Source organism: Giraffa tippelskirchi, chromosome X (assembly GCF_054371585.1).
Source record: "Giraffa tippelskirchi isolate mGirTip1 chromosome X, T2T-mGirTip1v1.2.pri, whole genome shotgun sequence".
In the NCBI taxonomy this organism is placed as follows: domain Eukaryota; kingdom Metazoa; phylum Chordata; class Mammalia; order Artiodactyla; family Giraffidae; genus Giraffa; species Giraffa tippelskirchi.
Window position 1 is genome coordinate 2,570,430 of NC_137289.1, and position 26,739 is coordinate 2,597,168.

The 26,739-nt window shown below is 52.9% G+C and overlaps 1 protein-coding gene and 2 long non-coding RNA genes across 10 annotated transcripts; all 3 read right to left on the reverse strand.

Moving 5' to 3' along the window:
- Nucleotides 1-1,796: 1,796 nt before the first annotated feature.
- Nucleotides 1,797-5,672, reverse strand: LOC145536582 (uncharacterized). The gene is made up of 5 exons (XR_014075908.1): nucleotides 5,420-5,672; nucleotides 4,964-5,140; nucleotides 2,777-4,636; nucleotides 2,318-2,446; nucleotides 1,797-2,138 (listed from the first exon to the last, which is right to left on the reverse strand). It is a non-coding gene; the product is annotated as an uncharacterized LOC145536582 (long non-coding RNA).
- Nucleotides 5,673-11,172: 5,500 nt separating this feature from the next.
- On the reverse strand, nucleotides 11,173-26,389 carry LOC145536583 (uncharacterized). 8 transcript variants are annotated; one of them, XR_014075909.1, is made up of 3 exons: nucleotides 12,800-12,880; nucleotides 11,900-11,991; nucleotides 11,173-11,697 (listed from the first exon to the last, which is right to left on the reverse strand). XR_014075909.1 is itself a non-coding variant. In XM_081566086.1 (3 exons), the coding sequence occupies exons 1-3, from the start codon at nucleotides 26,107-26,109 to the stop codon at nucleotides 11,690-11,692; spliced, it is 432 nt and encodes a 143-aa protein (XP_081422212.1). In that variant the 5' UTR covers nucleotides 26,110-26,343; the 3' UTR covers nucleotides 11,173-11,689. The 8 variants fall into 8 exon arrangements, 6 of the variants coding, with proteins under 6 accessions (XP_081422212.1, XP_081422210.1, XP_081422211.1 ...); XM_081566086.1 differs by lacking the exon at nucleotides 12,800-12,880 and adding an exon at nucleotides 25,812-26,343 and having other exon boundaries at nucleotides 11,900-12,025; XM_081566084.1 differs by having other exon boundaries at nucleotides 11,173-11,661; nucleotides 11,900-12,025; nucleotides 12,352-12,880.
- LOC145536584 (uncharacterized) lies at nucleotides 15,259-19,134 on the reverse strand. The gene is made up of 5 exons (XR_014075911.1): nucleotides 18,882-19,134; nucleotides 18,426-18,602; nucleotides 16,239-18,098; nucleotides 15,780-15,908; nucleotides 15,259-15,600 (listed from the first exon to the last, which is right to left on the reverse strand). It is a non-coding gene; the product is annotated as an uncharacterized LOC145536584 (long non-coding RNA).
- Nucleotides 26,390-26,739: the final 350 nt, after the last annotated feature.

Below are 26,739 nucleotides of genomic sequence, written 5' to 3' on the forward strand. Positions count from 1 at the left end.
TCAGAGAGAGAGCATATGCACAGATTCATGACATAAGCATGTGAGTGTGTCTGTGTGTGGAGGTGCTTGTGCGTGGGCATGTATGTGTGGTCACGAGAGAGCGTGTGGTCAGGGGCGTGCACATGGGTGTGTGTGTGTGTGTGTGTGTGCTTCAAAGAGGCCACGGTTGGGATGCATTCACGTGGGCATATGTCTCTGTGTGCATGCTTTCAAGGTGCCTTCACATGGGAGTGGGGTGACCCGGCCCTGGAGGCATGATACGAGGGATGCGGAGCATACTGTGCCCGCCCACCTGGGGAGGGAAGCGGGGGGGGGGGGACTGCTGTCAGACTCACTGGGGATGGCGTGGGGCTGGGCCGCCTGGGGCTCCAGGCACACAGACTGCAGGGACTCCAGGCTGGGGACTTACATCAGGACCCCCAGAAGCACCGGTGGGACCGGCTGGACTCAAGGGCCGAGGGAAGGGCAATACCCCCTAGGACACCCCCAGTCTCTTGCCCTCTCCTGCTGGCACAACTCTCATGGCTTTCCCTTCCCCAAGAACAATGTCTTGAGGCTATCCAGAGGGCCGGAGGTACCGGGGGACCTCAACTGGAATGTGACCCTGTGTCTACTGGCCTGCTGGTCCACTTCTGTGTCTAGAAGGGGGTCAAGTCAACAGGCAAGGTACAGCCGGGGGAGACCACGGGGCTGGGGCAGCACTGCCTGGGCGTGGGGTTCATCTGCCAGGGACCACTGGTGCCACGGGAGGTGACTGCATCAGGGGTTGTACTTCAATCCGGTCCCTGAGCCCCACCCCCTGGCCGGAGAGTCCTCGGCCCCCCCAGCAGACTTCCCTCACCCCCACTGGAAGGGAAGAGCCACCAGCAGTGGCTGACCCTTTCCTGTGTGGGGGGCATCCCTGTCCCACCTTTCCACCCTCCCAGTTTCTGTTGATTCTGGCTCCCAGTCAGTTTTAGGGTGTGCAAAGACCTGGTCTACTGCCTATGTGTGTCCCCTGCTCTGTGGCCAAGAGGACACCAGCGGGGAGCCTGGACATGTCAATGTATGGCAGTAACCGCTGTAATATTGTAAAGTAATTAGCCTCCAATTAAAAAGATAAATTAATTTTTTAAAAAAGCAAGAGAGAAGTAAACAGTTAGGTCAGCATTTCTAATTGTTGGAATATAGTAATACTTTAAGGAAATAACCGTTAATGGAAAGATTTATAAATTCCACTAATTCATTAACCATAGTAATGAAAAACGTGGAAACAACTTACATGTTCCATAATGAGATTATTATTGTTGCTGTTGTTTTTATTTAAAGACCCAATTTTACTTTTTTGGCCACGCCACACGACATGTGGGATCGTAGTTCTGCTGCCAGGGACTGAACCTGCAGCCCTTACACTGGAAGTGCATAGTCTTATCCACCGGACTGCCTGGGAAGTCCCAATAATTACATTATCATGCATCTTATATCTATTCAATAACACATTTCTGAAGAGATTTTAGAAAGTGGAAAAGCTAGTATACTAAATGAAAAAAAATTCAGGAAAAAAATTAAAGCTAAACTTGATAACTTCTACATCACATGCTGTTATGTATTTAATGTGCAAGTACACCTAGAAAATATTCTTAAACGTTGACAGTATTTAGTGCTGAACATAGGGCTCGATTTTCATTTTCTGAAATTGTTTTCAATTCCCTTGTAATTGGAATTCAAACATCTGAATTTCAGTACCTTCCCTCTAACACGAGAACAAAGATAAAAAATGTTTTTAAAATCCAGAAGCGCATTAGCTGAAAAGAAACTGGGGCACAAAAAGTGACTCAGCTTTATTTTCTGCTGTAACAAACACTGAAGCACCCCACTCCTCAAGCAGCAGGGCAACAAAGCAAGTGAACCAACAGAGACCAAAGGCCAGTAAAGGCAAAAACTTAGACTCAAATAACAAAGTGGCGATGCCTCTTAGTTTGAATTCCCTATGCCCCGCCGAGCAGGGGACACAAGGTTAGGCCTCAGCCCCTTTCCTCAGCGAGGTGGGAGCCCAAGGCTCCGAATGTTCCGAATCACCAGGGAAAGCTGATCGAGGAATGGGTTCATGGAAAGTCGGATGAAAGCCAGGTCTTCACAGGTCTTCAGCAGTCCATGTACTAAAAGCAGGGAAAAGAAAATCAGGTTAAAGGGAAGATTGCTCCTGTAGGTCCAGGGTACCAACCCCCCTGCTTATACCAAGCCCCTCAGTGTCTCCATCATAGCACGCTTAAGAGGGAGCTCAGACCACAGCACCTGCCACCCCCCACTTCCCAAGGCAAACTCGTCTGGAACTGACACAAGCAGGTCACTGCCATTCACTGCAAATTCCCTCAGAACCAATCCTTGGTGGCGCTGGGCATCTGGGAGCAGAGATCTGCGAGCCATGTCTGCCTCCAGGGGTGACTGGAAAGGCACTCTGAGTGTGCTGGGAGAGACACGGTTAAGGCACCACCCATTACAGAATTTGCTGATTATCTCGGGCTTCCTCGCACCTCAGAGGCCTGCTTTTACCCCAGGATGCCCATCCTCCTGACCACAACCTGAGACCACCCTGAGCTGCCTCCCTAACCCTTCTGTCCATCTTCCCCACCCTCCAGGCTCCTCAGGCCTTGACAACCTCCTTTGCTGCCAGGCTGCCCAGTCCTGCTGCCCCGGATCGCCCCCGTACTCCCTTCTATCCCTTCCTCAGGCTGCCGGCATGTTTCCCTCCACCACACCACTGACCCCGCCCAGAAAGGCTCCCTGAAAAGGATACAGCACCGCCTCTCCACGTCTAGGCCTTACAGCCAAGGGTGCTACATCTCCAGCGGGTCCTAGGCCACCTGGTGCCCGCTCACCCCGGGGACGAGCTCCAGCGTCTTCCATCACCGCTCTTCCTCTGCCAGGCCCACCCCCGCCTTCTGGGGCCCGGGGACGATCCTCACCTTCAGCGCTGCCTGAACCACTCTGGCAAGGAGGTGCTCTGGAGCTATGCTGGTCATCTCGGCCCTCTGCGCCACCGGCACCACCACCCGACGCCTGCATGGCTGCTGTGCGTCTCCCTCAGACGCCAAATAAGGGGCGGAGAGACTGGGCCGCTCACGAAGTCCCTCCCCTTCTGCGCAAGGACGCCAAAAGTGCGCCTGCGCACACAGCCCAGCCACCCACGGGCTGCTATGGAGACCGTGTGAGGCTGGAGGGACTCGGCTCTGTCACAACGCCACGCTCCTTTCAGGTGCCCCCGATGCGCCTGCGCACACGGGCCCCTCCAGTGCCGGCTCAGATGGCGTGGAATGGAGCCCGCCAAGTGTGCACAGAGATGCCACTGAGACACAAATGCCGACTTTCCCGTCTCATGGCCTAAAGCTAGTTCCACAATGCGACTTTCGTTTCTCCAACGTATGCCACAGAAGGGTCTCACTGGACTAAGGTGGGAGTCGAGGGCAAGGGGCCAAGCCACACCACCCACCCTGGTCCCCTTTTTGCCCAGTCCACATCATAGCTGTGTTCTTTGACCGTAGTGATAGCTAGCACTTCCTATGGTCCAAGCGTTTTTTCAAGTGCTTTCATGTGTTCGTCCATCACGTCCGTTTTCAGACAGTATTGCCATGGCACAGGCCTCCCTTGTGGTTCAGCTGCTAAAGAATCTGCCTGCAGTGTGGGAGACCTGGGTTTGATCTCTGGGTTGGGAAGATCCCCTGGAGAAGGGAAAGGCTACCCACTCCAGTATTCAGGCCTGGAAAATTCCGTGGACTGTATAGTCCATGGGGTCGCAAAGAGTCAGACATGACTGAGCGACTTTCACTTCACTTCACTTCATAAAATGAGAAAATACTCCAAAATTAATACTGAATGGCAGTAAACTACTGTCTTATTCTCCGGCTTCTTACATTGTCTTCACTTATGTTGTACTCCTTGAATATCTGCATCTCAGAACTTCCCCTCCAACCAGAAGACAAATAGAGTATTAAGAAGTGCAGAAGCTAAAACTAGTCAGAGAGGGCACAGTAGCTCAGTTTCATTTTCTGCAGTTAACAATCACCAAACAAAGTATGGTGGACCCCGAACCCCCCAGCAGCAGCACAGGCACAAGATGAAGCAGAAATCAATGCCCTCGGGAAGGACACTTGAGGCTAGGGCACATGCGCTAGATTTAACCCTGACTTTCGTGCAGAGGCTTAGTAGAAAGGGCGGGGGGGGGCGCATAGTGCCGCATGGTCCGCATCACCAGGGAAATCTGCAGACAGAGGGTGATGGACGTCTGGAGCAGGGCATGGTCTTCAGCACTCAATTGGCTAAAATAAGGAGGGAAGATGAAATTCAAGCTCCCGACAAGAAGGAGGAAGTGGAGCATGTCCTTCCTCTGTCCCCGCACACTGACAAGCCCAGAGCACCACATTTCTCCTTTAGGCTTAACCCTCCATTATGGCTCCTCCCGGGCCAAGACGGGCCCTGGCCACTGCCCACCACCCCCTCCCCAGCCTGGGCCCCTGCCCCCTTTAGAACTGACAGAACCAACAAGCAGCCATTAACATTGAGCTCCTTCTGAACTGGCGCTCACAGCGGAGTACTTTGAGACAGGAAGTTGCGGGCGATTTTTGCCTGAGCGAGCGATGCAAAAGGTACGGTGAGAATGCTGGTGGAGATGTGGTTAAGGCACCATCCACATTTCTCATTTTGCCTGTACGTCAAGCTCCCTGCTCACGGAGACCCGCCTTCTCCCACAAGGTCGCCGCTGGACACTTTGGATATCACTGCCCCGACCCTCTGGATCCCTTCAGGTTGCTTTTCCTCACCACCGTGCCCTGGCAGCCAGACCACCCCTGACCCATACCCTTCAGCCCCCCAGAGTATCCTCCTCCTACACTTTAGGCCCCGCCGCCTGCAACCACCCAAACCACCCCTAGCCCACACCCGGAACCCCATGGCCGCCCGGCCCACTGGGGCTCCTGGAATAGGATACAACTGAACTGGTCAGTTACTCAGAACTCTGGCTCTGGGTGCAGTGTCTCTTCCCAACTGTGGTGTCTGAGGTAACCCCAGGATCTGCAGAATGTCACCAACTGCACCACCTGACTCTCCTGCAGCGCTGGGGCCTCTGGGATCACTCAGGTCGCCGGGGTCGCCAGGGACTGTAGGACTGACAGCGTCACCAGGGCCAGCTGGGTCACCAGGGCCATCGCGGCCACCAGCATCACCCAGCACACCTCGGCTGACACGTGCCGTGCCCGCTACAAAGGCCATGGCACCTGCATCTTCATCGGCTGCCCTCGTGGCTCCTCCACCATGTGCCTCGGACTCCATCTTGAACCCCTCTCCCCCTCACTCCGCGTTGGGAAAGACTGAACCCTCCCTATAGAACTGATCCCCGTAGTGCGACATGCAACTCAGCATCGGCAGAGCGCCTGCACAAACACACCCTGGTCCTGCCTCCCGATAGGTTCCCACCAACAGTTGGCTCCCACAGTGGCTGCAGGCTCTCCGGCAATAGGCGCTCCCTGCAGAAGCTTCAAGCGTTCACCCGATGTGTCACCCCAATGAGCCTGCACAGACACACCCACGTGGTCTGGGCCGTCTAAGTCAGCCCTGCCTCAGGCCTGGAAACCTGGTAAACGGCTTAGCCAGGAAGCCGCTGGGTAGCACTCCACCCTTTATTGTGTCCGCAGCTCCTCAGTGCGCATGCTCAAACAGACCCCACCCCACTCCTCAGGGCACGTGCCTGTTTCCCGTCCAAGCCTGCAAACCCCAGTGAGTCCTGGTCCCTGTGCACCTCCAAGACTGCAGTGCTACCAACCTGGCCACGCTCACAGGTGACCATCCTGCTGAGCGCAGGTCCTTGTTATTGACTTCCGGAAGGGAGTCGGGCACCCCTGGGTCAGGGCCGGTCTATCCCTCTGGTGTCCCACACGTAGGTCACGTCAGTGCAAATGTATCTGTGTGCGTGAGTGCATGGGCAGGTGCATGCCCATGGGCGTGTGCATGGGTGTGTTTCTGAGAGAGAGCACGTGCACAGGTTCACACGCATAGGCGTGTGCGTGTGTCTGTTTTTGCAGGTGTCTGCACGTGGGCATGTATGTGGGCAGGAGAGCATGTGGTCAGGTGCATGCACGCGGGCGTGTGAGTGTGCATGTGTGTGTGAAAGAGCACGGGTCAGATTAATGCACATGGGTGTCTCCGTGTGTGTGTGCTTGCACAGGTGCCTTCACATGGGAGTGGGGCGACCCGGCTCTGGAGTCCTGAGACTAGGGGTGTAGAGGGGGCTGTGCCTGCCCGCCTGGGGAGGGAAGCGGGGACTTCTGTGGGACTCACTGGGGACGGCGTGGGGCTGGGCCGCCTGGGGGTCCGGGCACACAGACTGCAGGGACTCCAGGCTGGGGACTTACACCTGGCATCCCAGAAGCACCGGTGGTACTGGCTGGATTAAAGGGCTGCAGGAAGGGCAGTGTTCCCCAAGACACCCCCAGTCTCTTGGCCCTCTGCTGACACAACTCTCATGGGCTTTCCCTCCCCAGGAACCAAGTCTTGGGGCTCGAGGTGCCAGGGGCCCTCAACCGGGAGGTGACCCTGTGTCTGCTGACCTTCTGGGCGCTGGTCTACTTCTGTGTCTGGGAGGGGGTATAGTCAACAAGCAAGGTACAGCCGGGGGTGATGGCGGGGCTGGGGCAGCACTGCCTGGGCGTGGGGTGCATATGCCAGGGAACCGCTGGTGCCACAGGAGGTGACTGGATCCGGGCCACTGCCCGAGGAGGAGGCAGATACTTCAATCCGGGCCCCTTGATCTCCACCCCCTGGCCGGATAGGCCTCTGGGCAGCCCGCCAAATCCCAGGCCAGCAGCCTTCCCCCACCCCCAGTGGAAGGATTCGATTTTCCTGCATTATCATGTTAGCTGTAGGAGTTTTGTAGATGACCTTGATCGGATTAAGAAAGTCTGTTTGTAGTCCTAGTTTTCCGACAGTTTTTATCATAGCGGTGGTTGAACGCTGTCAAATGCTTTTTCGGCATCTTGAGAAATGATCGTATGGCTTTTCTCCTGTTTTGTACTTAATATGATGGATAACACTGGTTGATGGGTTTTTTAATGCATAACCAATCTTTCATTCTTGGGATAGATCTCGTTTGGTCATAAGGCTGTATATGTCGCCGGATTAAATTTGATAACATTTCATATTTTGTGCTTAGCTTAATGAAGGATATTAGCCTGCGGTTCTCTTTTCTTGCAATATCATCATATGGCTTTGGTGTTTTGTAAGACTGGCCTCGGAAAATGATTTGAGAAGTGTTTCCCCTCCTCTGCTTTCTGAAAGAATTTGTATAGGATTGGTGATATTTCTCCTTTAAATATTTCATAGCGTTCCCTAGTTAAGTCACGTGGGCCTGGAGTTTTCTGTTCCGTATCTTTGATCGATTTAGGGATATTTAGGTTTCCCACTTCCTTCTTGAGTTAGTTTTGGGAATTTGTGTCATTCAAGGAATTTGTTATTTTCATCTACATTGGCAAACGTATTCGCAGACATTGTTCCTAATGTGCTGTGGTTGCTTGCACAATCCTGTCCGTCGCTGCGCGACCCCGTGGACCGTGGCCTGCCGGGTTCCTCTGTCCACAGGTATTGTCCAGGCCAGAATACTGGAGGGGGGTTCCCATGCCCTCCTTCAGGGGATCTCTCCAACCCAGGGATCGAACCCCGGTCTCCTGCATTGCAGGCGGATTCTTGACCTTCTGAGCCACTAGGGAAGCCCAAGAATACTGGAGTGGCTAGCCTATCCCTTCTCCAGGGGATCTTCCCAACCCAGGAGTGTAACTGGGGTCTCCTGCATTGCCAGTGGATTCTTTGCCAGCTGAGCTACCAGGGAAGCCCTTAAACCACCTGGTCTGTGGTATTTTATTATTATTCTGTTATGCCATGCTACGCGGACAAATGGGCTTCCAAGGTGGCTCAGTGGTAAAATAATCTGCCTGCCAAGCAGTAGATGTGAGTTCAGTCCTTGGTTCGGGAAGATCCCCTGAAGAAGGAAATGGCAACCCACTCCAGTATGCTTGCCTGGAAAACCCCACGGACACAGACAGAGGAGCCTGGTGGGCTACAGTTCATTGGGTTGCAAAAGAGTTGGGCACAGTTTAGCGACTAAACAACAAGCTGACAAATTCAGGGTAGGCAGGACAAAAGTGGACACTTTCATACCCAACTGGTTCGAGTCAAATCGATGCAACCGTTTTGGAGGGCATGGGGATATGTATAAAACATATTTGGGAATATGTGTAAAACATTTCAAAAAGAGATTACTTTTTCACCCAACAACCCTCCGTTTTAGCTCAGAATTATTGTACATAGTGTGCTGGTGGTAGTGGTCTGGTCACTCAGTCATGTCCGACTCTTGCAACTCCACAGACCGTAGCCCAGCAGGCTCCTCTGCCCATGGGATTTCTCAGGCAAGAATACTGGCGTGGTTTGCCATTTCCTTGTCCACATAATATGTTACACAAAAGCAAATGTACCAGGATGTCCATTTCAGCATTGTTTGTAATACTGAAAAACTGCAAACAGCCTAAAGGCCTAGTTACAAGAGACTGGTGAAAATAACTATGGATTACACATTCTGAGGGATATTAGACAGCTCTTACAAGTACTGCGGATGGCACAGGCTTTGCTGTATCCACCATATGGCCCACTTCTGGGTCAATTCTGGGTGCCCTGTCTGGAAAGGGATGGTCCTTCTCCTTATGCCCTTCCACCAGCTGCCCCTTGCAGTGTCCCTCTCCTCCTTTGACTTGTCTCTTTTTCAACCATGATATGAGTTGATGAGCAAGCAGCTAATCGCTTAACAAGAAAAGAGGCCTGTTTCTACCTTGAAGTAATAAATAAGGGCCAAGTCTTCAGACCGCATTAGTTACGTAAGAAAGAAAAGTATGATCCTTCAATTCACGAAGGGTCCAGCCTTGCTATTGCAAGTGAAAAATGAGTGGAACGAAAACGACCAAAATTGCCACTTTAGTTTTTAAGCCAAAGGGAGAGCTTCTGGGTCTGGGTAACTACCAGATACAGAGGTAGTTTCTGTCTTCAGGCATGGCTGGGCCCAGCATTTTGTCCCGGAGATTTGCCTTCTTGCTCCAACTCCCCCTCTGTCCTTTGCCAGCCTGCCTCCCCTAGAGAATCAAAGTGTCACTGGTTGGATGATATCACCACAGCAGGAGGAATGTGGTCCTCCAATGGCCAGGCCTGAGCCACATGCCCACCCGTGGAATCAAATGTGAAGTCAGCTCTATCACAGTCACAATGGCCTAGAGAAAAGGAAAGGGGCAGTTTTCCAGAGTGACAGCGTACCGGTGCCAAGAGAAGGAAAAGGGACACTGAATTACAAAACCCATCCATGTCCTCGACAGCGGTATAGACTTTGCATCAAATTCATAATCAATTTCCAGTGTTTAAAGGAACGAGACTGGGAACGAATATTTCTTAATCTAACAGTGTGTCCACGCTCAGTCACTCAGTCGTGTCCGACTCTTTGCGACCCCATGGACTGTAGCCCAGCAGGCTCCTCTGTCCATGGGATTTTCCAGGCACGAAGACTGGAGTGGGTTGCCGTTTTCTTCTCCAATTTTATACAGCTCTTAAATATACAATAATATACAATTATAACATACAATATTATACAGCTCTTAAAAAGTACTGCGGATGGCACAGGCTTTGCTGTATCCACCATATGGCCCACTTCTGGGTCAATTCTGGGTGCCCTGTCTGGAAAGGGATGGTCCTTCTCCTTGTAATATAAAGTGCCAATCAACTGTCCAGGTGGATTTTACTACCACTTAAGGGTTCTTGTTTGGCTTCCCAGGTGGTCCAGTGGTCAAGATTCTGCCTGCCAATCCAGGGCACATGGGTTCAGTCCCTGGGCCAGGAATAGCCCACATGCCTGGGGCAGCTAAGCTCGTGTGCCGCAACAACTGAGCGCACCACTGTCTAAAGTCTGTGCTCCTCGACAAGGGAAACCTCTGCAATGAGAAGCCTGAGCACAGCAGTTAGAGAGTAGCCTCTGCTGGCTGCAAGTACAGAAAACCTACACACAGTTAACAAGACGCAGCACAGCCAAAAAAAAAAAGAAAAAAAAATTCATAAATAAAATTTTTAAAAAGAGTCCCTGTTTCCAGCTATAGCCTTCTCGGCCATTGAAGATTTCAGTTAATTAAGTTCCTCCTACACCGAGATCCGCTCTGGTCCTACAGAGTCAATCTTAATAAGTAAGATCCAAAAAGGATCAAACTGTTTCCAAGCAACTTAACAGGATTCCAGAATACAGCTCAAGAAAAGTTTAGGCATAGAAAAATATTAAGCATGCAAGGGAAATTTGATACTGCTTGGCATCCAATCTAAAATTACCAGGAGGCAAAGAAGCAGGAAAATCAAATCCGTTATAACAGAGATCAGCGTGGTGGTGTTCAGTTGCTCAGTCGTGTCTATTTTCAACTCCATGAACTGCGGCAGGCCAGGCTTCCCTGTCCTTCACCATCTCCCAGAACTTGCTCAAACTCACGTCTGGTGTCGTGATGCCATCCAACCATCTCATCTTCTGTCATTCCCTTCTCCTCCTGCCTTCAATATTTCCCAGCATCAGAGTCTTTGCCAGTGAGTTGGATCTTCATATCAGGTGGCCAAAGTGATGGCAGATCTCATTTTAACAGAAATCAGTTAAAATCCATTAATTGGAAAGGAAGAAATAAATGTGCATGTATGTGCCTACAAAACGCTTGTCTAAGAGGGAGTTCCATGGGATCTACAAAAGAGCTATTACAAGTAATCCGTGACTTTAGCAAGGTTTCACGATACAAGGTTACTCTTGAGAGTGCCTTGAACTGCAAGGAGATCAAACTAATCAATCCTAAAGGAAATCAGTCCCGAATATTCATTGGAAGGACGGGTGCTGAAGCCGGAGCGACAACACTTCGGTCAGCAGAAGCCAAAAGCTGACTCACTGGAAAAGACTGTGATGCTGGGAAAGATTTAAGGCAAAAAGAGAAGGGGAGCACAGAAGGTGAGATGGTTAGATAGCACCACCGACTCAAAGGACATGAATTTGAGCCAATTCCAGGAGACAGCGGGGACACAGAGCCTGGTGTGCTACAGTCCATGGGATCGCAAAGACTCACCTGGACACAAAAGACTCAACAACAACAACAACAACATTCTGGTGTTTTATATATAAATGTAACTGTAAAACTGACAAAATATTCCAAAATCAATACCGAATGGCAGTACACAACTTTCTTATTCTCCCACTTCTTACATTGGCTTCCATTATGTTGTACTCCTTGAATACCTGGATCTCAGAACCTCTCCTCCAACTAAAAGACAAATGCAGTATTAGGAAGCGAACCCTCTAAAAATAAAGTCAGAGGCAGCACAGTAGCTCAGTTTTACTTTCTGCAGTTAACAATCACCAAACAAACGATGTGGACCCTGAGCCCCCAAGCAGCAGCACAGGCACAAGATGAAGCCCCATCAAAGTAATTCAGAAAGCAATGCCCTGGGGAAGGACACTTGAGGCTAGGGCACATAGGCTAGGTTTAAGCCCGTCTTCTCTGCTGAGGCTTAGCACGAGGACGGGGCACAAAGCGCTGCAAGGACTGCATCACCATGGAAAGCTGCCCCGCACAGAAGTCGATGGACCTGTGGAGCAGGACAGGGTCTTCAGCAGTCAATCGGCTAAAAGGGAGGGAAAATGAAATTCAAGCTCCTGCCAAGGAGGAGGAAGAGAAGCATGTCCTCCCTCTGTCCCCGCACACCGACAGAGCCCAGAGCACCACACTTCTCCTCTAGGCTTAACCCTCCATTATGGCTCCTCCTGGGCCGAGACTGGCCACCGTCCTCCACTCCCTCCCCAGCCCCGGCCCCCTTTAGAACTTACAGAACCAACATGCAGCCGTTAACATCGAGCTCCCTCCGAAGCGGCCCTGGCAGTTGAGTACGTGGAGTGAGGAAGTGGCGGGCGATGTCCGCCTGTGCGTGCGATGCGAAAAGCACACTGAGGCTGCTGGTGGAGATATGGTTAAGGCACCATCCACATGACTCACGTGGCTTGCACGTCAGGCTCCCTGCTCGTGGAGACTCGCCTTCTCCCACAAGGCCGCCGCCAGATACCCTGGCTATCACTGCCCGACCCTCTGGATCCCTTCAGGTTTCTTTCCGTCACCACCATCCCCTGGCAGCCAGACCACCCCTGACCCATACCCTCCAGCCCCGCAGAGTACCCTCCTCCCACACTTTAGGCCCCGCCACCTGCAACCCCCCAAACTACCCCTAGCGCACACCCCGACCCCTGCGGCCGCCCAGCCCACCGGGGCTCCCAGCATAGGATACCACTGGAGGGCTCGGTTAATCGGAACTCTGGCTCCGGGTGCAGCGTCTCCACCCGGCCCTGGCGCCTGCGGTGCCCCCGGGATCTGTGGCATGGCACCGGCTGCACCACCCGACTCTCCTGCAGCGCTGGGGCCTCTGGGATTAGCCTGGTCACCAGAGCCGCCAGGGACTCCTCGACTGACGGCGTCACCAGGGACAGCTGGGTCGCCAGGGCAATCGTGGCCACCAGCACCACCCTGCACGCCTTGGCCACCACCTGCCGTGCCCGCTGCAGAGGCCACGGCGACTGCGTCTTCATCGGCTGCCCTTGTGGCTCCTCCACCGTGTGCCTCGGACTCCATCTTGAACCCTCTCCCCCACCTCCGCGGCGGGAAAGACTGAACAGTCCCTACAAATACCAGTCCCGGAGTGAGACCTGCAACTCAGCAGAGCGCCCGCGCAAACCCACCCTGGTCCTGCCTCACGATTGGTTCCCACCGACAACGGGTGCCCTGCTGAAGCTTCGCGCATTCACGCACCACGTAGCCCCAACGCGCATGCGCAGACCCATACCCACGAGGTCTGGGCTCTCTTAAGTCAGCCCTGCCTCCGGCCGGGAAACCTGGTAAACGGTTCAGCCGTGAGGCCTCTAGGCGGCGCTCCACCCTTCGGTGTGGGGGCAGCGCCTCAGTGCGCGATGCTCAAACAGACGCTGCCGCCCTCCTCAAGGCGCGTGACTGTTTCCACGCCAAGCCTGCAAACCCCAAGTGAGCCCTGGTCCCTGTGCACCTTCAAGTCTGTGCTGCTGACAGCTTGGCGTCGCTCACAGGTGACCATCCTGCTGAGCGCAGGTCCTTTTCCTTGACTCCCAGAAGGGAGTTGGGCACCCCTGGGTCAGCGCTCGTCTGTCTCTCTGGTGTCTCGCACATAGCTCACATGTCTGTATGTGTGTCTGTGTGCATGATCGCATGAGCGGGTGCATGCCCATGGGCGTGTGTATGGGTGTGCTTGTAAGAGAGAGCGTGTGCACAGATTTATGCACATAGGCGTGTGAATGTGCTTATCTGTGTGTGTGCCCGAGAGAGTGCCCTTACACAGGTGCGTGCCCATCAGGTGTGTGCGTGGGTGTGTTTCAGAGAGAGAGCATATGCACAGATTCATGACATAAGCATGTGAGTGTGTCTGTGTGTGGAGGTGCTTGTGCGTGGGCATGTATGTGTGGTCACGAGAGAGCGTGTGGTCAGGGGCGTGCACATGGGTGTGTGTGTGTGTGTGTGTGTGCTTCAAAGAGGCCACGGTTGGGATGCATTCACGTGGGCATATGTCTCTGTGTGCATGCTTTCAAGGTGCCTTCACATGGGAGTGGGGTGACCCGGCCCTGGAGGCATGATACGAGGGATGCGGAGCATACTGTGCTCGCCCACCTGGGGAGGGAAGCGGGGGGGGGGGGACTGCTGTCAGACTCACTGGGGATGGCGTGGGGCTGGGCCGCCTGGGGCTCCAGGCACACAGACTGCAGGGACTCCAGGCTGGGGACTTACATCAGGACCCCCAGAAGCACCGGTGGGACCGGCTGGACTCAAGGGCCGAGGGAAGGGCAATACCCCCTAGGACACCCCCAGTCTCTTGCCCTCTCCTGCTGGCACAACTCTCATGGCTTTCCCTTCCCCAAGAACAATGTCTTGAGGCTATCCAGAGGGCCGGAGGTACCGGGGGACCTCAACTGGAATGTGACCCTGTGTCTACTGGCCTGCTGGTCCACTTCTGTGTCTAGAAGGGGGTCAAGTCAACAGGCAAGGTACAGCCGGGGGAGACCACGGGGCTGGGGCAGCACTGCCTGGGCGTGGGGTTCATCTGCCAGGGACCACTGGTGCCACGGGAGGTGACTGCATCAGGGGTTGTACTTCAATCCGGTCCCTGAGCCCCACCCCCTGGCCGGAGAGTCCTCGGCCCCCCCAGCAGACTTCCCTCACCCCCACTGGAAGGGAAGAGCCACCAGCAGTGGCTGACCCTTTCCTGTGTGGGGGGCATCCCTGTCCCACCTTTCCACCCTCCCAGTTTCTGTTGATTCTGGCTCCCAGTCAGTTTTAGGGTGTGCAAAGACCTGGTCTACTGCCTATGTGTGTCCCCTGCTCTGTGGCCAAGAGGACACCAGCGGGGAGCCTGGACATGTCAATGTATGGCAGTAACCACTGTAATATTGTAAAGTAATTAGCCTCCAATTAAAAAGATAAATTAATTTTTTAAAAAAGCAAGAGAGAAGTAAACAGTTAGGTCAGCATTTCTAATTGTTGGAATATAGTAATACTTTAAGGAAATAACCGTTAATGGAAAGATTTATAAATTCCACTAATTCATTAACCATAGTAATGAAAAACGTGGAAACAACTTACATGTTCCATAATGAGATTATTATTGTTGCTGTTGTTTTTATTTAAAGACCCAATTTTACTTTTTTGGCCACGCCACACGACATGTGGGATCGTAGTTCTGCTGCCAGGGACTGAACCTGCAGCCCTTACACTGGAAGTGCATAGTCTTATCCACCGGACTGCCTGGGAAGTCCCAATAATTACATTATCATGCATCTTATATCTATTCAATAACACATTTCTGAAGAGATTTTAGAAAGTGGAAAAGCTAGTATACTAAATGAAAAAAAATTCAGGAAAAAAATTAAAGCTAAACTTGATAACTTCTACATCACATGCTGTTATGTATTTAATGTGCAAGTACACCTAGAAAATATTCTTAAACGTTGACAGTATTTAGTGCTGAACATAGGGCTCGATTTTCATTTTCTGAAATTGTTTTCAATTCCCTTGTAATTGGAATTCAAACATCTGAATTTCAGTACCTTCCCTCTAACACGAGAACAAAGATAAAAAATGTTTTTAAAATCCAGAAGCGCATTAGCTGAAAAGAAACTGGGGCACAAAAAGTGACTCAGCTTTATTTTCTGCTGTAACAAACACTGAAGCACCCCACTCCTCAAGCAGCAGGGCAACAAAGCAAGTGAACCAACAGAGACCAAAGGCCAGTAAAGGCAAAAACTTAGACTCAAATAACAAAGTGGCGATGCCTCTTAGTTTGAATTCCCTATGCCCCGCCGAGCAGGGGACACAAGGTTAGGCCTCAGCCCCTTTCCTCAGCGAGGTGGGAGCCCAAGGCTCCGAATGTTCCGAATCACCAGGGAAAGCTGATCGAGGAATGGGTTCATGGAAAGTCGGATGAAAGCCAGGTCTTCACAGGTCTTCAGCAGTCCATGTACTAAAAGCAGGGAAAAGAAAATCAGGTTAAAGGGAAGATTGCTCCTGTAGGTCCAGGGTACCAACCCCCCTGCTTATACCAAGCCCCTCAGTGTCTCCATCATAGCACGCTTAAGAGGGAGCTCAGACCACAGCACCTGCCACCCCCCACTTCCCAAGGCAAACTCGTCTGGAACTGACACAAGCAGGTCACTGCCATTCACTGCAAATTCCCTCAGAACCAATCCTTGGTGGCGCTGGGCATCTGGGAGCAGAGATCTGCGAGCCATGTCTGCCTCCAGGGGTGACTGGAAAGGCACTCTGAGTGTGCTGGGAGAGACACGGTTAAGGCACCACCCATTACAGAATTTGCTGATTATCTCGGGCTTCCTCGCACCTCAGAGGCCTGCTTTTACCCCAGGATGCCCATCCTCCTGACCACAACCTGAGACCACCCTGAGCTGCCTCCCTAACCCTTCTGTCCATCTTCCCCACCCTCCAGGCTCCTCAGGCCTTGACAACCTCCTTTGCTGCCAGGCTGCCCAGTCCTGCTGCCCCGGATCGCCCCCGTACTCCCTTCTATCCCTTCCTCAGGCTGCCGGCATGTTTCCCTCCACCACACCACTGACCCCGCCCAGAAAGGCTCCCTGAAAAGGATACAGCACCGCCTCTCCACGTCTAGGCCTTACAGCCAAGGGTGCTACATCTCCAGCGGGTCCTAGGCCACCTGGTGCCCGCTCACCCCGGGGACGAGCTCCAGCGTCTTCCATCACCGCTCTTCCTCTGCCAGGCCCACCCCCGCCTTCTGGGGCCCGGGGACGATCCTCACCTTCAGCGCTGCCTGAACCACTCTGGCAAGGAGGTGCTCTGGAGCTATGCTGGTCATCTCGGCCCTCTGCGCCACCGGCACCACCACCCGACGCCTGCATGGCTGCTGTGCGTCTCCCTCAGACGCCAAATAAGGGGCGGAGAGACTGGGCCGCTCACGAAGTCCCTCCCCTTCTGCGCAAGGACGCCAAAAGTGCGCCTGCGCACACAGCCCAGCCACCCACGGGCTGCTATGGAGACCGTGTGAGGCTGGAGGGACTCGGCTCTGTCACAACGCCACGCTCCTTTCAGGTGCCCCCGATGCGCCTGCGCACACGGGCCCCTCCAGTGCCGGCTCAGATGGCGTGGAATGGAGCCCGCCAAGTGTGCACAGAGATGCCACTGAGACACAAATGCCGACTTTCCCGTCTCATGGCCTAAAGCTAGTTCCACAATGCGACTTTCGTTTCTCCAACGTATGCCACAGAAGGGTCTCACTGGACTAAGGTGGGAGTCGAGGGCAAGGGGCCAAGCCACACCACCCACCCTGGTCCCCTTTTTGCCCAGTCCACATCATAGCTGTGTTCTTTGACCGTAGTGATAGCTAGCACTTCCTATGGTCCAAGCGTTTTTTCAAGTGCTTTCATGTGTTCGTCCATCACGTCCGTTTTCAGACAGTATTGCCATGGCACAGGCCTCCCTTGTGGTTCAGCTGCTAAAGAATCTGCCTGCAGTGTGGGAGACCTGGGTTTGATCTCTGGGTTGGGAAGATCCCCTGGAGAAGGGAAAGGCTACCCACTCCAGTATTCAGGCCTGGAAAATTCCGTGGACTGTATAGTCCATGGGGTCGCAAAGAGTCAGACATGACTGAGCGACTTTCACTTCACTTCACTTCATAAAATGAGAAAATACTCCAAAATTAATACTGAATGGCAGTAAACTACTGTCTTATTCTCCGGCTTCTTACATTGTCTTCACTTATGTTGTACTCCTTGAATATCTGCATCTCAGAACTTCCCCTCCAACCAGAAGACAAATAGAGTATTAAGAAGTGCAGAAGCTAAAACTAGTCAGAGAGGGCACAGTAGCTCAGTTTCATTTTCTGCAGTTAACAATCACCAAACAAAGTATGGTGGACCCCGAACCCCCCAGCAGCAGCACAGGCACAAGATGAAGCAGAAATCAATGCCCTCGGGAAGGACACTTGAGGCTAGGGCACATGCGCTAGATTTAACCCTGACTTTCGTGCAGAGGCTTAGTAGAAAGGGCGGGGGGGGGCGCATAGTGCCGCATGGTCCGCATCACCAGGGAAATCTGCAGACAGAGGGTGATGGACGTCTGGAGCAGGGCATGGTCTTCAGCACTCAATTGGCTAAAATAAGGAGGGAAGATGAAATTCAAGCTCCCGACAAGAAGGAGGAAGTGGAGCATGTCCTTCCTCTGTCCCCGCACACTGACAAGCCCAGAGCACCACATTTCTCCTTTAGGCTTAACCCTCCATTATGGCTCCTCCCGGGCCAAGACGGGCCCTGGCCACTGCCCACCACCCCCTCCCCAGCCTGGGCCCCTGCCCCCTTTAGAACTGACAGAACCAACAAGCAGCCATTAACATTGAGCTCCTTCTGAACTGGCGCTCACAGCGGAGTACTTTGAGACAGGAAGTTGCGGGCGATTTTTGCCTGAGCGAGCGATGCAAAAGGTACGGTGAGAATGCTGGTGGAGATGTGGTTAAGGCACCATCCACATTTCTCATTTTGCCTGTACGTCAAGCTCCCTGCTCACGGAGACCCGCCTTCTCCCACAAGGTCGCCGCTGGACACTTTGGATATCACTGCCCCGACCCTCTGGATCCCTTCAGGTTGCTTTTCCTCACCACCGTGCCCTGGCAGCCAGACCACCCCTGACCCATACCCTTCAGCCCCCCAGAGTATCCTCCTCCTACACTTTAGGCCCCGCCGCCTGCAACCACCCAAACCACCCCTAGCCCACACCCGGAACCCCATGGCCGCCCGGCCCACTGGGGCTCCTGGAATAGGATACAACTGAACTGGTCAGTTACTCAGAACTCTGGCTCTGGGTGCAGTGTCTCTTCCCAACTGTGGTGTCTGAGGTAACCCCAGGATCTGCAGAATGTCACCAACTGCACCACCTGACTCTCCTGCAGCGCTGGGGCCTCTGGGATCACTCAGGTCGCCGGGGTCGCCAGGGACTGTAGGACTGACAGCGTCACCAGGGCCAGCTGGGTCACCAGGGCCATCGCGGCCACCAGCATCACCCAGCACACCTCGGCTGACACGTGCCGTGCCCGCTACAAAGGCCATGGCACCTGCATCTTCATCGGCTGCCCTCGTGGCTCCTCCACCATGTGCCTCGGACTCCATCTTGAACCCCTCTCCCCCTCACTCCGCGTTGGGAAAGACTGAACCCTCCCTATAGAACTGATCCCCGTAGTGCGACATGCAACTCAGCATCGGCAGAGCGCCTGCACAAACACACCCTGGTCCTGCCTCCCGATAGGTTCCCACCAACAGTTGGCTCCCACAGTGGCTGCAGGCTCTCCGGCAATAGGCGCTCCCTGCAGAAGCTTCAAGCGTTCACCCGATGTGTCACCCCAATGAGCCTGCACAGACACACCCACGTGGTCTGGGCCGTCTAAGTCAGCCCTGCCTCAGGCCTGGAAACCTGGTAAACGGCTTAGCCAGGAAGCCGCTGGGTAGCACTCCACCCTTTATTGTGTCCGCAGCTCCTCAGTGCGCATGCTCAAACAGACCCCACCCCACTCCTCAGGGCACGTGCCTGTTTCCCGTCCAAGCCTGCAAACCCCAGTGAGTCCTGGTCCCTGTGCACCTCCGAGACTGCAGTGCTACCAACCTGGCCACGCTCACAGGTGACCATCCTGCTGAGCGCAGGTCCTTGTTATTGACTTCCGGAAGGGAGTCGGGCACCCCTGGGTCAGGGCCGGTCTATCCCTCTGGTGTCCCACACGTAGGTCACGTCAGTGCAAATGTATCTGTGTGCGTGAGTGCATGGGCAGGTGCATGCCCATGGGCGTGTGCATGGGTGTGTTTCTGAGAGAGAGCACGTGCACAGGTTCACACGCATAGGCGTGTGCGTGTGTCTGTTTTTGCAGGTGTCTGCACGTGGGCATGTATGTGGGCAGGAGAGCATGTGGTCAGGTGCATGCACGCGGGCGTGTGAGTGTGCATGTGTGTGTGAAAGAGCACGGGTCAGATTAATGCACATGGGTGTCTCCGTGTGTGTGTGCTTGCACAGGTGCCTTCACATGGGAGTGGGGCGACCCGGCTCTGGAGTCCTGAGACTAGGGGTGTAGAGGGGGCTGTGCCTGCCCGCCTGGGGAGGGAAGCGGGGACTTCTGTGGGACTCACTGGGGACGGCGTGGGGCTGGGCCGCCTGGGGGTCCGGGCACACAGACTGCAGGGACTCCAGGCTGGGGACTTACACCTGGCATCCCAGAAGCACCGGTGGTACTGGCTGGATTAAAGGGCTGCAGGAAGGGCAGTGTTCCCCAAGACACCCCCAGTCTCTTGGCCCTCTGCTGACACAACTCTCATGGGCTTTCCCTCCCCAGGAACCAAGTCTTGGGGCTCGAGGTGCCAGGGGCCCTCAACCGGGAGGTGACCCTGTGTCTGCTGACCTTCTGGGCGCTGGTCTACTTCTGTGTCTGGGAGGGGGTATAGTCAACAAGCAAGGTACAGCCGGGGGTGATGGCGGGGCTGGGGCAGCACTGCCTGGGCGTGGGGTGCATATGCCAGGGAACCGCTGGTGCCACAGGAGGTGACTGGATCCGGGCCACTGCCCGAGGAGGAGGCAGATACTTCAATCCGGGCCCCTTGATCTCCACCCCCTGGCCGGATAGGCCTCTGGGCAGCCCGCCAAATCCCAGGCCAGCAGCCTTCCCCCACCCCCAGTGGAAGGATTCGATTTTCCTGCATTATCATGTTAGCTGTAGGAGTTTTGTAGATGACCTTGATCGGATTAAGAAAGTCTGTTTGTAGTCCTAGTTTTCCGACAGTTTTTATCATAGCGGTGGTTGAACGCTGTCAAATGCTTTTTCGGCATCTTGAGAAATGATCGTATGGCTTTTCTCCTGTTTTGTACTTAATATGATGGATAACACTGGTTGATGGGTTTTTTAATGCATAACCAATCTTTCATTCTTGGGATAGATCTCGTTTGGTCATAAGGCTGTATATGTCGCCGGATTAAATTTGATAACATTTCATATTTTGTGCTTAGCTTAATGAAGGATATTAGCCTGCGGTTCTCTTTTCTTGCAATATCATCATATGGCTTTGGTGTTTTGTAAGACTGGCCTCGGAAAATGATTTGAGAAGTGTTTCCCCTCCTCTGCTTTCTGAAAGAATTTGTATAGGATTGGTGATATTTCTCCTTTAAATATTTCATAGCGTTCCCTAGTTAAGTCACGTGGGCCTGGAGTTTTCTGTTCCGTATCTTTGATCGATTTAGGGATATTTAGGTTTCCCACTTCCTTCTTGAGTTAGTTTTGGGAATTTGTGTCATTCAAGGAATTTGTTATTTTCATCTACATTGGCAAACGTATTCGCAGACATTGTTCCTAATGTGCTGTGGTTGCTTGCACAATCCTGTCCGTCGCTGCGCGACCCCGTGGACCGTGGCCTGCCGGGTTCCTCTGTCCACAGGTATTGTCCAGGCCAGAATACTGGAGGGGGGTTCCCATGCCCTCCTTCAGGGGATCTCTCCAACCCAGGGATCGAACCCCGGTCTCCTGCATTGCAGGCGGATTCTTGACCTTCTGAGCCACTAGGGAAGCCCAAGAATACTGGAGTGGCTAGCCTATCCCTTCTCCAGGGGATCTTCCCAACCCAGGAGTGTAACTGGGGTCTCCTGCATTGCCAGTGGATTCTTTGCCAGCTGAGCTACCAGGGAAGCCCTTAAACCACCTGGTCTGTGGTATTTTATTATTATTCTGTTATGCCATGCTACGCGGACAAATGGGCTTCCAAGGTGGCTCAGTGGTAAAATAATCTGCCTGCCAAGCAGTAGATGTGAGTTCAGTCCTTGGTTCGGGAAGATCCCCTGAAGAAGGAAATGGCAACCCACTCCAGTATGCTTGCCTGGAAAACCCCACGGACACAGACAGAGGAGCCTGGTGGGCTACAGTTCATTGGGTTGCAAAAGAGTTGGGCACAGTTTAGCGACTAAACAACAAGCTGACAAATTCAGGGTAGGCAGGACAAAAGTGGACACTTTCATACCCAACTGGTTCGAGTCAAATCGATGCAACCGTTTTGGAGGGCATGGGGATATGTATAAAACATATTTGGGAATATGTGTAAAACATTTCAAAAAGAGATTACTTTTTCACCCAACAACCCTCCGTTTTAGCTCAGAATTATTGTACATAGTGTGCTGGTGGTAGTGGTCTGGTCACTCAGTCATGTCCGACTCTTGCAACTCCACAGACCGTAGCCCAGCAGGCTCCTCTGCCCATGGGATTTCTCAGGCAAGAATACTGGCGTGGTTTGCCATTTCCTTGTCCACATAATATGTTACACAAAAGCAAATGTACCAGGATGTCCATTTCAGCATTGTTTGTAATACTGAAAAACTGCAAACAGCCTAAAGGCCTAGTTACAAGAGACTGGTGAAAATAACTATGGATTACACATTCTGAGGGATATTAGACAGCTCTTACAAGTACTGCGGATGGCACAGGCTTTGCTGTATCCACCATATGGCCCACTTCTGGGTCAATTCTGGGTGCCCTGTCTGGAAAGGGATGGTCCTTCTCCTTATGCCCTTCCACCAGCTGCCCCTTGCAGTGTCCCTCTCCTCCTTTGACTTGTCTCTTTTTCAACCATGATATGAGTTGATGAGCAAGCAGCTAATCGCTTAACAAGAAAAGAGGCCTGTTTCTACCTTGAAGTAATAAATAAGGGCCAAGTCTTCAGACCGCATTAGTTACGTAAGAAAGAAAAGTATGATCCTTCAATTCACGAAGGGTCCAGCCTTGCTATTGCAAGTGAAAAATGAGTGGAACGAAAACGACCAAAATTGCCACTTTAGTTTTTAAGCCAAAGGGAGAGCTTCTGGGTCTGGGTAACTACCAGATACAGAGGTAGTTTCTGTCTTCAGGCATGGCTGGGCCCAGCATTTTGTCCCGGAGATTTGCCTTCTTGCTCCAACTCCCCCTCTGTCCTTTGCCAGCCTGCCTCCCCTAGAGAATCAAAGTGTCACTGGTTGGATGATATCACCACAGCAGGAGGAATGTGGTCCTCCAATGGCCAGGCCTGAGCCACATGCCCACCCGTGGAATCAAATGTGAAGTCAGCTCTATCACAGTCACAATGGCCTAGAGAAAAGGAAAGGGGCAGTTTTCCAGAGTGACAGCGTACCGGTGCCAAGAGAAGGAAAAGGGACACTGAATTACAAAACCCATCCATGTCCTCGACAGCGGTATAGACTTTGCATCAAATTCATAATCAATTTCCAGTGTTTAAAGGAACGAGACTGGGAACGAATATTTCTTAATCTAACAGTGTGTCCACGCTCAGTCACTCAGTCGTGTCCGACTCTTTGCGACCCCATGGACTGTAGCCCAGCAGGCTCCTCTGTCCATGGGATTTTCCAGGCACGAAGACTGGAGTGGGTTGCCGTTTTCTTCTCCAATTTTATACAGCTCTTAAATATACAATAATATACAATTATAACATACAATATTATACAGCTCTTAAAAAGTACTGCGGATGGCACAGGCTTTGCTGTATCCACCATATGGGCCACTTCTGGGTCAATTCTGGGTGCCCTGTCTGGAAAGGGATGGTCCTTCTCCTTGTAATATAAAGTGCCAATCAACTGTCCAGGTGGATTTTACTACCACTTAAGGGTTCTTGTTTGGCTTCCCAGGTGGTCCAGTGGTCAAGATTCTGCCTGCCAATCCAGGGCACATGGGTTCAGTCCCTGGGCCAGGAATAGCCCACATGCCTGGGGCAGCTAAGCTCGTGTGCCGCAACAACTGAGCGCACCACTGTCTAAAGTCTGTGCTCCTCGACAAGGGAAACCTCTGCAATGAGAAGCCTGAGCACAGCAGTTAGAGAGTAGCCTCTGCTGGCTGCAAGTACAGAAAACCTACACACAGTTAACAAGACGCAGCACAGCCAAAAAAAAAAAAGAAAAAAAAATTCATAAATAAAATTTTTAAAAAGAGTCCCTGTTTCCAGCTATAGCCTTCTCGGCCATTGAAGATTTCAGTTAATTAAGTTCCTCCTACACCGAGATCCGCTCTGGTCCTACAGAGTCAATCTTAATAAGTAAGATCCAAAAAGGATCAAACTGTTTCCAAGCAACTTAACAGGATTCCAGAATACAGCTCAAGAAAAGTTTAGGCATAGAAAAATATTAAGCATGCAAGGGAAATTTGATACTGCTTGGCATCCAATCTAAAATTACCAGGAGGCAAAGAAGCAGGAAAATCAAATCCGTTATAACAGAGATCAGCGTGGTGGTGTTCAGTTGCTCAGTCGTGTCTATTTTCAACTCCATGAACTGCGGCAGGCCAGGCTTCCCTGTCCTTCACCATCTCCCAGAACTTGCTCAAACTCACGTCTGGTGTCGTGATGCCATCCAACCATCTCATCTTCTGTCATTCCCTTCTCCTCCTGCCTTCAATATTTCCCAGCATCAGAGTCTTTGCCAGTGAGTTGGATCTTCATATCAGGTGGCCAAAGTGATGGCAGATCTCATTTTAACAGAAATCAGTTAAAATCCATTAATTGGAAAGGAAGAAATAAATGTGCATGCATGTGCCTACAAAACGCTTGTCTAAGAGGGAGTTCCATGGGATCTACAAAAGAGCTATTACAAGTAATCCGTGACTTTAGCAAGGTTTCACGATACAAGGTTACTCTTGAGAGTGCCTTGAACTGCAAGGAGATCAAACTAATCAATCCTAAAGGAAATCAGTCCTGAATATTCATTGGAAGGACGGGTGCTGAAGCCGGAGCGACAACACTTCGGTCAGCAGAAGCCAAAAGCTGACTCACTGGAAAAGACTGTGATGCTGGGAAAGATTTAAGGCAAAAAGAGAAGGGGAGCACAGAAGGTGAGATGGTTAGATAGCACCACCGACTCAAAGGACATGAATTTGAGCCAATTCCAGGAGACAGCGGGGACACAGAGCCTGGTGTGCTACAGTCCATGGGATCGCAAAGACTCACCTGGACACAAAAGACTCAACAACAACAACAACATTCTGGTGTTTTATATATAAATGTAACTGTAAAACTGACAAAATATTCCAAAATCAATACCGAATGGCAGTACACAACTTTCTTATTCTCCCACTTCTTACATTGTCTTCCATTATGTTGTACTCCTTGAATACCTGGATCTCAGAACCTCTCCTCCAACTAAAAGACAAATGCAGTATTAGGAAGCGAACCCTCTAAAAATAAAGTCAGAGGCAGCACAGTAGCTCAGTTTTACTTTCTGCAGTTAACAATCACCAAACAAACGATGTGGACCCTGAGCCCCCAAGCAGCAGCACAGGCACAAGATGAAGCCCCATCAAAGTAATTCAGAAAGCAATGCCCTGGGGAAGGACACTTGAGGCTAGGGCACATAGGCTAGGTTTAAGCCCCTCTTCTCTGCTGAGGCTTAGCAGGAGGAGGGGGCACAAAGTGCTGCAAGGACTGCATCACCACGGAAAGCTGCCCCACACAGAAGTCGATGGACCTGCGGAGCAGGCCAGGGTCTTCAGCAGTCAATCGGCTAAAAGGGAGGGAAAATGAAATTCAAGCTCCTGCCAAGGAGGAGGAAGAGATGCATGTCCTCCCTCTGTCCCCGCACACCGACAGAGCCCGGAGCACCACACTTCTCCTCTAGGCTTAACCCTCCATTATGGCTCCTCCTGGGCCGAGACTGGCCACCGTCCTCCACTCCCTCCCCAGCCCCGGCCCCCTTTAGAACTTACAGAACCAACATGCAGCCGTTAACATCGAGCTCCCTCCGAATCGGCCCTGGCAGTTGAGTACGTGGAGTCAGGAGGTGGCGGGCGATGTCCGCCTGTGCGTGCGATGCGAAAAGCACATTGAGGCTGCTGGTGGAGATATGGTTAAGGCACCATCCACATGACTCACGTGGCTTGCACGTCAGGCTCCCTGCTCGTGGAGACTCGCCTTCTCCCACAAGGCCGCCGCCAGATACCCTGGCTATCACTGCCCGACCCTCTGGATCCCTTCAGGTTTCTTTCCGTCACCACCATCCCCTGGCAGCCAGACCACCCCTGACCCATACCCTCCAGCCCCGCAGAGTACCCTCCTCCCACGCTTTAGGCCCCGCCACCTGCAACCCCCCAAACTACCCCTAGCGCACACCCCGACCCCTGCGGCCGCCCAGCCCACCGGGGCTCCCAGCATAGGATACCACTGGAGGGCTCGGTTAATCGGAACTCTGGCTCCGGGTGCAGCGTCTCCACCCGGCCCTGGCGCCTGCGGTGCCCCCGCGATCTGTGGCATGGCACCGGCTGCACCACCCGACTCTCCTGCAGCGCTGGGGCCTCTGGGATTAGCCTGGTCACCAGAGCCGCCAGGGACTCCTCGACTGACGGCGTCACCAGGGACAGCTGGGTCGCCAGGGCAATCGTGGCCACCAGCACCACCCTGCACGCCTTGGCCACCACCTGCCGTGCCCGCTGCAGAGGCCACGGCGACTGCGTCTTCATCGGCTGCCCTTGTGGCTCCTCCACCGTGTGCCTCGGACTCCATCTTGAACCCTCTCCCCCACCTCCGCGGCGGGAAAGACTGAACAGTCCCTACAAATACCAGTCCCGGAGTGAGACCTGCAACTCAGCAGAGCGCCCGCGCAAACCCACCCTGGTCCTGCCTCACGATTGGTTCCCACCGACAACGGGTGCCCTGCTGAAGCTTCGCGCATTCACGCACCACGTAGCCCCAACGCGCATGCGCAGACCCATACCCACGAGGTCTGGGCTCTCTTAAGTCAGCCCTGCCTCCGGCCGGGAAACCTGGTAAACGGTTCAGCCGTGAGGCCTCTAGGCGGCGCTCCACCCTTCGGTGTGAGGGCAGCGCCTCAGTGCGCGATGCTCAAACAGACGCTGCCGCCCTCCTCAAGGCGCGTGACTGTTTCCACGCCAAGCCTGCAAACCCCAAGTGAGCCCTGGTCCCTGTGCACCTTCAAGTCTGTGCTGCTGACAGCTTGGCGTCGCTCACAGGTGACCATCCTGCTGAGCGCAGGTCCTTTTCCTTGACTCCCAGAAGGGAGTTGGGCACCCCTGGGTCAGCGCTCGTCTGTCTCTCTGGTGTCTCGCACATAGCTCACATGTCTGTATGTG